Source organism: Microtus pennsylvanicus, chromosome 5 (genome assembly GCF_037038515.1).
Source record: "Microtus pennsylvanicus isolate mMicPen1 chromosome 5, mMicPen1.hap1, whole genome shotgun sequence".
Lineage (NCBI taxonomy): Eukaryota > Metazoa > Chordata > Mammalia > Rodentia > Cricetidae > Microtus > Microtus pennsylvanicus.
Window position 1 is genome coordinate 83,154,831 of NC_134583.1, and position 12,582 is coordinate 83,167,412.

General features: G+C 49.1%; 2 protein-coding genes across 22 annotated transcripts in view; one reads left to right on the forward strand and one right to left on the reverse strand.

Moving 5' to 3' along the window:
- Brsk2 (BR serine/threonine kinase 2) overlaps positions 1-2,369 on the forward strand; it is a 52,574-nt gene extending 50,205 nt beyond the window's left edge. For 4 of the 19 annotated variants that reach the window (XM_075972811.1, XM_075972813.1, XM_075972814.1 and 1 more), the window contains one exon: positions 595-754. In XM_075972811.1, coding sequence (XP_075828926.1) covers positions 595-614 — 20 coding nt within the window. In that variant the 3' untranslated portion in view covers positions 615-754. Of the gene's footprint in view, positions 1-133 lie in introns of all 19 variants that reach the window. The other 15 variants (XM_075972799.1, XM_075972800.1, XM_075972801.1 and 12 more) reach the window with 10 other exon arrangements.
- A 3,837-nt stretch (positions 2,370-6,206) lies between these two features.
- Positions 6,207-12,582, reverse strand: part of Mob2 (MOB kinase activator 2) — a 56,831-nt gene continuing 50,455 nt past the window's right edge. For 2 of the 3 annotated variants that reach the window (XM_075972817.1, XM_075972816.1), the window contains exons 4-5: positions 7,907-8,031; positions 6,207-7,230 (exon numbers count right to left, since the gene is read on the reverse strand). In XM_075972817.1, coding sequence (XP_075828932.1) covers positions 6,920-7,230; positions 7,907-8,031 — 436 coding nt within the window. In that variant the 3' untranslated portion in view covers positions 6,207-6,919. The remainder of the gene's footprint in view (positions 7,231-7,906; positions 8,032-12,582) is intronic. The other variant, XM_075972818.1, reaches the window with a different exon arrangement.

Below are 12,582 nucleotides of genomic sequence, written 5' to 3' on the forward strand. Positions count from 1 at the left end.
CATTGGGTTTTTCTTTCTCTTGTCAAGGCCCCTTCGTTCATTTGTTTGTTCTTTCTCTCCTTCCCTCCCTCTCTCCCCTTCCCCCTTTTTTCTTTTCTTTTCTCTCTTTTTGTCTTCTGTTCTGTGTACCCAGGCACCCCATTGAGTAACTTCTTTGACGTAATTAAACAACTTTTTTCAGACGAGAAGAACGGGCAGGCGGCCCAGGCCCCCAGCACACCCGCCAAGCGGAGTGCCCACGGCCCCCTGGGTGACTCCGCGGCCGCTGGCCCTGGAGGGGACACCGAGTACCCGATGGGCAAGGACATGGCCAAGATGGGGCCGCCCGCCGCCCACCGTGAGCAGCCTTAGACACTAGTCCCTCCCCAGCACAGCACAGCACAGCACAGCACAGCACAGCACTGACTGTGGCCTTCTGCCACCGTGTGGACCAGGCCCCACCTGCCTGCCCAGAACTTGTCTCAAGCCTGGGAGGAAAGGAGAGTGGCCAGGGCACGGCCCACAGGCTGGGCTGCTGGGCTTACTCTCTTTTCTCTCTTGCGGTCTGTCTCTGCCTGTCTCTGACAGCATCGCTTGTTTCCGCTCTGATACCAGGAATTATCCCGAAAAGTTAACATGTCACCTCCACGAGGCCATCCTCTGTGCTGCGTGTGGACACTGGCTGAGCGAAGGCAGCTGCTACGGACCACCTCCCCTCCTCCTGCTGCTGCTGCTGCTGCTGGGCAGAGAGGCCAGCCCACTGTCCACCTCTGCCCATTCCCAGGCAGCTCTGCATGGCCCAAGGGAGGAGGGCCTGACTCCCAGGGGGACTCTTCTTCTAGCCCAGCCACCCTGGACTCCCAGTGACCAGACCCTTGACAGGGACAACCTGTCCACCATCTTCCAGGGTAGGGGACCATGGTGGGAGAAGCAGTGGGAATGGATTGTCCTCCACGCCACATTTGGAGGCCTCCTGGGCCACTCACCTCACCTTTTCCACACTTTGGCCTCACCAGGGCCACCTCTTCTCATTTGCATCCATTGCTCCACCTTGTCAGGCTGCAGAGCTCCGGCTGAGATGGTTCTCTCGGGCTGAAGTGGAAATAAGAGACCTGGGTGCTCCAGAGCTGCCTGGGCTGGCCAACTGTGGGGGCTGGGCTGAGACCAGTATTATTTATTTGCTGTTTTAATTTATTGAGTTTCTTTACGTCTCTGTTCTCTGTTCAGGGAAGGGGGAGCAGCAGCAGCACCCTCCTGCCATCTGTCTGTCTGTTCTGTCTGTCTGACTTGGGCAGGGTGGGTCCAGAGCCCAGGTTCCCTCTAAGGACAGAGCCGTTGGGGCTGGGAACGGTGGGGAGCCGGCCAGTGGATGCAGCACTGGCAAGCTACTGTAAACTTTAAAAGAATTCCTGCAAGATATTTTTATAAACTTTCTTTTCTTGGTTGTTTTTGGAAAAAGGGTGTGGGGTGGGGCCGCTGGGGCAGAGCTAGAGTTTGTGTTTCGGCTCCTTGCTCTTGGCTATTTCTATACACATATACATATATATAATATATATATATTTAAAGAACGATGTGGTTAGCTCTGTCCCGGGTTGTTTTATTACTACTTAGCAGCAACTCCAGTTCCACACGAGGGCTCAGGATACAGGATATCAGCTTGCACTGGCCAGCTGTGCCTGCTTCCCAGAGGCACTGACCAGTACTTCTCTGCTGCACCAGGCTGAGAGTGATCTTGGTTTGGTGTCTGAGCGAGAAGGGGCAGAAGACCCTGAGCTGGCACCCTACTCACATATAGGATGGCAGGGGTACCTCGGGCTTTTTTAAAATTAAAATTAAAAGTTAAAAAAAATCAAAGCCAGAAATGGAGATAGCAGTGTGCTATGCAGTGGGTTCCTCCTGGAGGTGGCAAGGGCAAGGAGCCCACACCACTGCCTGCTGTCCACTGAAGCCCACCTCACTTTCTTCATCCTCAGCTTTTGTCTGTGTTCCGTTCTGTCTGGCTGAGCCAGTCCCTCCCAGCTGGCCCAAGGTGCCCAGCGTAGCAGCAGGAGGGGCCGGGGGGCAGGTTTCATGCATGCCTTTGCTCTTCCCCTCATGTACAGATTTTAATGCTTCTATTACATTCAACCACCATAGGCTGGGATTCCCATACATAGGGCAAAATCAAACACCTGTAACAACAGCAAAGCCACGCAGTACAAGTGGGAAGGGGCTTATCCACGGAGTCAGGATACTGAAAGCAATACCTCTTGTTAGCCTTCCTCTTTTGTACTTTGGACACATGCGGACTCGCAGACATCACAGAAATGGACAAGCCCCATCTGGTGTAACCCCTGTCAAATAACTGTGAGCAATTTCAGTTCTGGAACAATAAATTCCTTCCGTAAAGACACGTGATGCAAGGTCTCCGTCAGGGCTGGGCGGGCATGGGAAAGGGCACAGGATGTTTGAAAGTGGCTCTTGTCCCCAACTTGTACTTGTCTGGGCTGTGCTCAGGGAAGAGTTCCACCTCTGGAAGGGGGTCTGTTAAACAGGCTGGGGCGTTTCCCTGGGCTCTTCCACCAAAGATGGGTTCCAGTGAAAACCAGAGTTAAGGAAAGAGCAGTCTAGAGACATAGGCTGGCAAGGCTATCTGCTAGGAAGATAGCAGAGGTGACAGGAGAGCTGTCTTCTTCCTCATGGCAGTTTCAGCATCACCCCAGATATGCCTGAGGTCATCTAGCACTTGGACTTTCTCCACTAAGAGTCTCTTCCATGTTCCCGTAGCCTCACCACCTCTCGGCTGCTAGTATACGTAGGACAGGTCTAGTTTCATGTCTTGAATGCCAGGAACCCGAGGCTGGACAATCCTCAAGAGTCTGAGCAAAGTGCCCAGACCATGAAAAGTGCATTTGGCACACCTGTGCCACACTGCCTGGTGGCAGAGCTCTACTACTATGTAGCATACTGACAGTTGGGGGGAGGGCTAATGGGCCTGGAACTGTAGGAGTTCACAGCATCCCTGGCCTCTGCCTAGTTGATGCCAGCTTACTTTTACTTTTTTGGGGCTCTCTGACACTACTGTGTATTTCCTGGGGATGGAGTAGACCCAAATGAGGTCCTGCCCTGGCACAAGACCTAGTTAACACACAATCTTACCAGAGACATCTAAGCCATTTTTGCCTAGCTTTATTGTGATCTAATGGAGGCAGGCAACTCTGCAGAATCAAGCTCAAAACCCAGGATAAGAAAGCAACACAGTAAAGCTAGGGTCACTCTCTGCTTAATTCTGGAGGTCTCTGTGCTTTCTAAGGAGTGTGGTACTTTGAAGGTACTTGGCGAGGACAAGGGACCAAGCTCTTATCTGAGCTTTTCAGTTAACTTTGGCTTGAAATGTTTGTTTAGGTAAGGATTTGATCCAGAGGTGCCTGATTACCTGGGTCTGGGTGCTAAGATGTCTTCCCGTGTCTTCTCTTCCTGCATCTGCTTTGCTAAGAACAACAACCCACCCACCCCCAGTCAATCTTCCTCCAGCTGGCCCATTGGATATATAGGCTACAGTGAGTTTTGGTGGGCACTAAGTAGGCCAGCAGCTTCCTATCTGCACACTATTGCACCCTCAGGGCCCATGAAGGAACCTTCCACAATCCTACTCCTAACTGTATATAAGGCAAAACAAGCTCAGCCCACTATTCATAAAAAAATAAAGGAAGCCTCATGCAGTTCACACTGAGTATTAAACTTACTGGTCTGCACACTCTTCTGAAGAAATTAAAATGAGGAGAGGACTACCAAAAAGTAAATAGAAGGCCTCTAGAGGCCAGCCCCCATCTCAGGACATAACTGGGCCCAGCAGTAAGTGTATAGGCAGAACAGAGGGATACTCTGATGGGCGCTTCAGACCCCAGGGGTGAAGCACAACCTGGCACCCTCAGGAAGAAATGCTCAAAACCCAACCTCTCTCTACCTTGGTGAGTCTCCATCCTGAAGGCAGAATGACACAGTTCCTGGGGGAGATGGTGAGGCCAGCAAGTCCTTCACAAATAATCTTTGCTCTACTTTCAGCTTTTGGCCAGGGTGCTGACCAAAGGTGTTAGTAGCTGTGAGGTTCTCAAAGGACTGCCCAGCTTCATTCGGGCTTCTATTTCTGGAGCACATTGTCCTGACAGTGAAACTTGAGTGTCATCTGTCATTCACATAGCATGTTAGCTCCCTGCTGGGCGATAGCTCTTCTGTCTTCTTTCCCTCAGACTGCACACTGGCAAGACCAGGCTTTGCCTTTCATGCTGTTTGGAAACTTCTGCCAGATGCTCCAGTTGCCAGTTTCCAGCCCAGCTGTGCAGTCACTCTCCTACTACACTTATCTTTCAGTCCCAGTGGCATGTCTTTCTCCTGAGCCCTCACCTGCAGTGCTGCTCACATTGTATTTCCATTCACCAACCAGTCACAGCAACTCAGCGTTCTCAGGGGTGGAGTGGGTTTTCTTGGCTGGACCCTTTCCTTCACTTCCCAACCCCCACTTACAACCATACTTCTGCTACCATTTAGGGACCTCTAGGCATTCCATACATGCCTTCCTTTCTTTCCTTTTTCTTTTTTCTTTTTTTGAGACAGGGTTTCTCTGTAGCTTTGGAGCCTATCCTGGAACTAGCTCTTATAGATCAGGCTGGCCTTGAACTCACAGAGATCCGCCAGCCTCTGCCTCCCGAGTGCTGGGATTAAAAGTGTGTGTCACCACCGCCCAGCCCCACACATGCCTTTCTATCAGCAGTGAGCCTCTATCTGAGCTCAACTTCACCAAAGGCTAAATCCAAGGACTGCCTCATGGATCAACTCCCCCTGTACAGGTGAGAACCACGACAGGGACAAGAAGGCAGCAAGAAGCCATCTACATATGGTAGATAGCACACACAACTGCCCTGTGTGCCTCAGAGCATTGAAGCTGGGCCCCAGCACAAAGCTCAGCAGGTGGCAGCCCTCATTTAGATGTCCATGCCTTCAAGGATAGCCTTCAGAAGGCTGTGTGGCAACACCATGTGCTTGGAGGTCTTGCCACTCTTTCCTGTCAGGTCAAACCCCACCACCCGGAGATAGGGAGGTATACCATGCTACTTAGACTCTGTCTCAGACTCCACACAGCAGCTCCAGCTAGAAGCCCATCTTCCTAGCAGCCAGCCATGGGCTCTATCTACACTAGGCACCCTCCCCCACACTGGGTGGCCAGGGCTATGGTAGCTTTGTTCCCTGGGAGCTGTGGAGAGGGAAGTCTCAATGAGCCAAGCTCCACTTTGCTCCTGTACTCCCTTGCCCCAATGATTCCCCCTGGTACTTCCAGCAAGCTGAGGCCCCAGCACAGGCTCCTTATAGTAGTCCTAGACATAACAGTTTCATGGGCACCCTGGGTTTCCACTCAAGGGGTCTCTGCTAAGACAGGAGATGTGGTGGGCAATACCCAGGGGCAGAGGCTCAGATAGTCTGATGGGTTCTGTTCCCAGGAACTAAGACTAATGGCTTGAAGGCTTTAAGCTGGTTCAGGGAGGGTTTTTGTTTTAAAATAGGCACTCCCTGTATAGCCCTAGGCTGGACTCAAACATGCCATCTTCCTGCCTCAAGCTCAGAAGGTGCCTATAGAGAGGGAGTAGACTGAACACTCCATGTACCCTGGAATTTTCTGGCCATCATTAGACAGTGGCAGATAGCTATTGAGAATGTCAGAAGACAGATGAGGTTGGTCAAGGTGTTTACAGGAGCTAAATCCCCATAGTTAACAGAAGAGCTTCCAGCCTCAAGTTCAGCCTCCCAGGAGGCTGCTGATGGTTCAGTAAGTGAAGAACCAGAAGATCCGGTGAACCCTAAAACCCAGGAAGGCCCACAATTTAAAGGAAACCTGTCGTGGCAGAGCATCCCAGGAGTTGTTGGCAAGCACAGCAAACAGGCTGCTAGAATCCAAAGACTCAAGTTTGTTGTCTGTGAGGAACAAGCCATAACCATGCCTGTCTCCTGCCCCCGCCCCTTTTAGCCCACTTGGGCGCAGGGCCAGCTCCAGGCCTGAGCTTAGGCCCAGTCCCCACCTAAGCAGCAGGCTGCCTCCTTCTGGACCCCTAATGTTGAACCTGAGCCATATCTAAACAGGTCTGAAGGCCTCCATCCTCACTCAAGGAGGCGCAATGAGTGAGGATAAGGTCAAGGAGCCTCAGGGAAGACTCAGAAAAGCAATATGAAAGAGCAGACCGAGAGGACACAGGCTCTGACCTGAGAGAATTCTTTTATTATGACCGAACAGATGAACTAAAGCAGATTCTGCCTTTCACTGACAGCCCTGTCTCCACACAGGGACTCAGCCAGGTCCTGATGCTACCCTGGCCCCTATGCACAAATGGGACCTCCATGGGCACTGAGGAGGCAGCAAGAAGGGGTGACAGGAGCAAGCAGCAGGTGTGGGCCCTCAAGGGTCACCCCAGGCCTCTCTACCCTAGGGGCTCCGAGCCAAGATCCAGGCAAGGGCTAGGGAGGGAAGCTGTAGGGTGGGCCTCTGTAAAAAGCCCATCCCCAAAGCACAGCAGAACTCCAGGTCTGCAGAGCAAGCCCCACAAGGGGGAGACACCTCACAAGGTGCTACTTTCAAAGCCGCAGAGCCCCTCTGAGAGAGGGGAGGGGAGGGCAAGAGCCACATGGAAGACCCAAGAAAGGAAAGCCCCACAGAAGAAAAATCAAAACATCAGTCCAATAAATGTTTGTTGAATGAATGAATGACTCCAAAGGCTCTTCACTACAAACAGCACTCATCCATCCAACAGGAAAGTCAGGAAACACGCCTTGACTCCAGCGGCATCCATGGAGCCCACACTCTGCGCAGCCTGGGGCCCTCAGACCTTGCCACCAGCACGCCCGGGGAATGTGTGCGCACACACAGACACACAGTTGTCTCTTTGCACATGTGCATCCATCTGGCCCTGGAGGCTCATCTCTCCTTCACGTGGTTCTGTGCTCCGGAAGCTCCACTGCTAGCCCCATCCCCAGTGGTACCACCGCTACCTGGGCTGCTGCACAGCACCTCAGTGAGGTCGTCCATGACTGCGGTTTCTTTGGGGTCGAGCAGGTTGAACTCTCTGGCGAAAAGGATGAAGTGCACGTACAGTGTGTTCAAATGTCCGTGCAGCTCAAGGGCCAAGGTCTCCTTGAAATGGGCCCAGTAGATGTGGCCCAATACATGAAACAGATACTTGCAGATCTTCTTCACCAAGGACTCAAAGGAGCTGGGGAATTCTCTACCTAGGGGTAAGCCACATGTCATAGACCCGCAATGAGGCCAGGCTCCTACAACTAGGCTCTCCTGGATGGGCCTGAAGTGCTCACACCTGCTATTATTCTTCCACAGCGCTCCCAGCAACCTGTCCCCCAGAGTGGCATGTGCCCAGAGTAACAGGCACTGGCTAAGCCATGCTGGCCACCTGCACAGCAAAGAATATGTGGTGGGCCCTCAGGTTTCATATGCTTCCTTCAGTAGACACCCCAGGGCTATCTGCAGACCAGCTAGAGGAGCAGTAACAAGTACACGAGGATACCTGTAGAACAGTGCTGGCTTTTTGCTGCTCAGGATGAGTTTGAGCCCTCATTAGGACCTTGACAGGTCTGGAAATACCAACCCCAGCAAGATGGACTGTGATGGACTCATTGTGCAGAGATGGTAGCAGGGGCCAAAGGGGGGCCAAGTATTGGGTCCCCAGAGTGTAGGTGGGTATTTGGCTCTAACTGAGCTGAACCCTGCATGGGAACCTCCCTCCCTCATTAGCCCAGCCCCCTTTGCTGAGCAGGAACCAGAGTTACAAAGCTGGAGGTAGCCCTTCTACACCCCACTTGCAATCATACTCCAGACACTCTCTAGCTCAGTGCTGAAGAACCTGCTGGCTTTGCATAAGGGTTTGGGTACAAGCTGCAAGAGACATACCGTATTTTGTGGGGAACACATCTTCATCAGTTACCAGCTTCTGCACAGAGCTCATGACAAAGTCAACATACTGGGGGGCGGTGCACTTGACCTTCTTCCCCCGCTCGTCATACCAGTAGTATTGTCTGTAGGGACAGAGACTTTGGTCAGGGTGACAACCCTGCCAAATACCCACCCCAGTGCAGGCTCCCACTCATACAGCACAAATACAAAGGCAGTGGCAGTCGGGTGGGCAAGCTATATACAACTGTTCCAACAGGACACAAAGAATGCTCAGAACAGCATCTGAGCAAAGCAAAGGCCTCATGTACAGAACCAAGAGTGCAGGGAGCCCCATGTGACACCTTCATTTTGCTTAGTTCTGCAGATTTTACTTCTTTTAAATAAGTCTGTATTTATTATAAATAAACCTCTTAAAATTAATTGGGCACAGGTATTTGTCTAGGAGGTGGCCTGAGACTGATCAGAGAGCCTAGATCCTTGGTGATGCCCTATTCCTAGAATAAGAAGTCACACTTTCCCCAGGGGAAATAGTAGATGCTTGCAGTAAAGTGACCTGACCCCAGGAGGCCCACCCCAATACTCTTTAGCATGGGGCTGCCAGTCCTCATATGACTGCCAGTTCTGAGAAGATCAACATCAGGGATAGGAGATACTGGGTGTATAGAGTTCCTGGGCCTCAATCATGTGCAAAGTCACAGTTATTCTGTGTTCTGCCAAGAGAAGCTGGTGCTACCCTTGATGCACTGCCTGCTGCCCCCTCAGGCATCTCCTTGGGAGATCTTGGATGAAGGCCTCTCACAAGTCTCTGCTATCTGGCCATGCTGTGGGGATGTCACACCACCTAGGTGACCTGGATTCAAGGGCACAGCAAGCTCCTCCAAGCTCCTGCTGAGGGCCTGTGATTCATTCCAATTGGGGACAATTATTGACCACATTGTTACAAATGTTCTCATGGGGAGAATATGTAAATACAAGTTTTCATGTCTCTAAAGCAAAAGCCAAGGACAGGGTTATTGTTACAGCATGTTTGTACATCATCTCATGAGAGTGTGTCAATGTTATCACATGTTATGTCACCTGTACCTTACCAGTATGATGTGTGCTCCCCAACACCTAGTGTTCTGCAATACCCAATGTGGGTTTCATTATGTTTCTTTAACACCCCAGTGCTGAGTATCTTCTTAGTGGCTTACAGACATACTGTCACTGGGGCAACTAGTCCTTCCCCATTCTTGTCAATCAAACTGCTACCTGCATGCTGCTGCACTAAGAATTCTCTGCATGTCCCAGATCCTAATTCTTGTGCAACAGGTGCTTCCCAGATGTTTCTGCATAGTTTGTGTTTGTTCTTTCTCCTCAGTTTCTTAGAGCAAAATTTCTGAATCATCATAAAATCCAATGGGCTGAGTCCTTTTCATCAGTGGGCTGTTCCTTTGACGTAATGTCCAGGGGCCTAATGCTAGGTCCAGAGATGTTCTCCTGCCCTCTAAAAGCTTTGTATTTTGCCATTTCTGCATCACGCGTGAGGCTTAAAGTTGAGGTACTTTTCCTTTCCTCTGTGCAAAGTTGCATTTCAGAGCCACCGTTGGGAAACAAAACTGTGCTCTCTCCATTCAGTTTCATTGGCCGCCTTCATGAGAAATCAACAATTGTGCTTTTGATTTTCCTCTGGTTGCTGCTCTGACCCACTACCGTTTGTCTCACCTCTGATCCACACTACACTCTTATATCACGGTGATTGGCAGTGTAACTTCAAACTGTGCCTCCTCCAGCTGCACTGTTGTTGTGGCTACTCCAGCTACCGTGGCCATGTAAATTCCAGAACATACCAGTCTAGCAGCTAATATCTCTGAGGAGTTTTCAATTGGGAACACATTAAACCACAGATTTATTGAACATAGATCTGTATGTTCAGTTTGTTGTCTTCCCATCCATGAACACAGTGTGGTTGTCTTTGACTCACTGTCCTGGACTTCTGTGGTTTCCAGAAACAGAGCCCTATGAATGCTAAGTTTATGCCTAAGCATTTTGTTGCTTCTAGGGCTATTGTAAATGGTTCTGATTAGTTAGGCTTTCAATCATACACAGCTAGCATGCAGACCTTTGACTGTTTCTGTGTGCTGACTTTGCACAGTTTATTTCGTTGCTGGACTCCTTCAGAGTCTCACAACTGTGTTCTCTGCAAGGAGGACAACTGATTTCTTCTTTTCGGATGTGGACTTTTCCTCCCTCTCCCTTATCTCACTGAACTGGATGAGCTCTCAAGTTTTCTTCTCCAAAGAACAGTGGACTTCATGCCAGCTGTATTATAGCTGGAGAGGATTTGGCAGTTTCCTAATTACCTCTGTAACAACTGTTGGATTCACAGTGAACTGTTCCGATTTCTTATGTTTATAATTCCGATCTTCTGTCTCATCTAGTATCAGTTTTATTGCTCTTTCCAAGCAAGCATGCATTCCCCTTATTGTTTCTAGAACTCAACTTGAGTGACTTCCACTCTTGTTTTATGATTTCCTTTCTTCTGTCTACCCTGGGTTGGTTTTGGTTTTGCTCTGAAGTCTTTGTCTGAAATACACACTTGGTGTTATAAACTGTTCTCACTGCCCTGCTACAAATTGTTCTTTCTTTTCTTTATTTTTGCATTTTCTTAGACAGGTTCATTTTGTAGTCAGGACTTGCCTCAAACTCAAAACAATTCTCCTGCCTCAACTTCCCAAGTACTGGGATTACAGATGCAAGCTATCACACTTGACTAGATCTCACAGATTCTGATACTTTGCATTTTACTTGTGTTTAGTTCAAACGAACTTCTCATTGCCCTTGAGATTGTTTTTCCCCCCCTGACCCGTGGATAATTCAGGAGTGTTTAGAACTATGTTACTTCTCTGACACTGATTTCCAGATTAACTCTACAATGATCAGATAACTTACTTAGTGTGACTTCAACTCTTTAAAAGTTGCCAAGAGCTCTTCTGAGAGCCAGGGCATTATGTTTGGTGAACACTCCTTGTGAAGTTGAAAAGAAGGTGCATTTTGCTGCTAGGCTGGTATAGTGGATTTTAATAAATAAAGACTACCTGAAGATCCAAAAAGCAAAACAGCCAGCCACTGGCTCTTACCTCGACCTCAGTCTGAAATGGTGATCCTACCTCCTGGAATCTCAGTAGGAGACTATGTGACTGAGAACTGTTTCCTCCCATTTTATAATCCTCTCTAGAGCTGGGATTAAAGGGATTTACCGCCCAGTTTCTATGGCAATTAGTATGGATATTGGGGTTAAAGGCGTGTGCCATTATGGCTACTGAGATTAAAAGTGTGTGTCATCATAATCTGGTCTGGAAGGCTAACCAGTGGGACTGTTTTACTCTCAGATCTTCAGGCAGTCTTTATTTATAAAAACACAATCAAAATCCACTGGAATGTCCTTACATGGCACCTCGGTCCCTCTGCCCCTGCCCTTCCCCCTGCAGCTGGTGGTATGCTTTGTGAAGCTCTGCCATCTAGCACACAGGCAATGAGGAACACTACTAGCCTGATGAACAACCCTTTCCAACTCACAACACAGGTTCCTTCTGTAACCTGGCTGATTTTGAGTCTCTACTGCTATGAATAGAGCTACTTTAGCTTCCATTTGTTAGTGTTTTCTAGGTTCCATCTCCCATCTGCAATGGTTAACTTTACTACATTACTGTATTTAAAGTGCTGCTATGAGCCAGGAGCAGGTGGGTAGAGTGCACCTGTGATCTCAGCTTGGCAGATAAAGGCAGGATGCCAGCTCCAGGTCAGCCTGGACAGAATGGCAGAATTCTATCTCTTATAAAACTTTAAACAGGGCTGGAGATGTGGCTCATTTGCTAGCATGCATAATGCTGAGTTTCAGCATAAATTAACCAGCAAAATGAATGGCATATAAGTCCCTCAAATCATTATAATGATCCTTACTCCTAAGGTCATGATAATAGGTAGTGTGCTATTCATGAACTGAGAAGCTCTTCTCAGAACCATGAGAAATATACCAGTGCTGTTCAGTAGCCTCCAGGACCCTCATTTGGTTACGGCAGTCCAGACTGATGACGGTGAGTGTGTTTCTCATGGGGAAGCTCAGATTTAATTCTACAAGACTATTTTCATAAAAATCTCTTGGAAACTCTTATGCTCACATTGTGGCGGTCACTCAGCTGCTGGATTTACATTACCATGTTGGTTTTCTGCTTGTTCTGTTTTGATCTTCATACTTCTGTGTTCGTGCTGTATTTGGGGCTATATTCCCCACCCCCACCTTTTTAACGATTCCATTTCAATTTGGTTCCATTATAGTTCTGACTGGATGCTTTCATGTCAATGCTGAAGTTGCTTAAAGAATTTCAAAGTACATGCATGACTTTTCATGCTCAACATTTCACTCTTGAGTTTGGTGTCAGCTGGGAAAAGTTGGTCACTAACAGGAAGTGGGCACCTCTCGCCTCTCATGGCCATTGCTTACATGTCCTTTCTCTGAATTCCGAGAATGTGTCAGACCACACTTGATTTCACTCTCCAATAACTTCTGAGAGCTCCAGAGAAGAATCTGTAGTTCTCCTGTTGCTGTATCCTTTTGTGCTGTCACACAGCTGAAGAACTGGTTGGAACTCTCTGGCAGTAGGTCAGACAGCTTGCAGTGGTCCATTCAATTG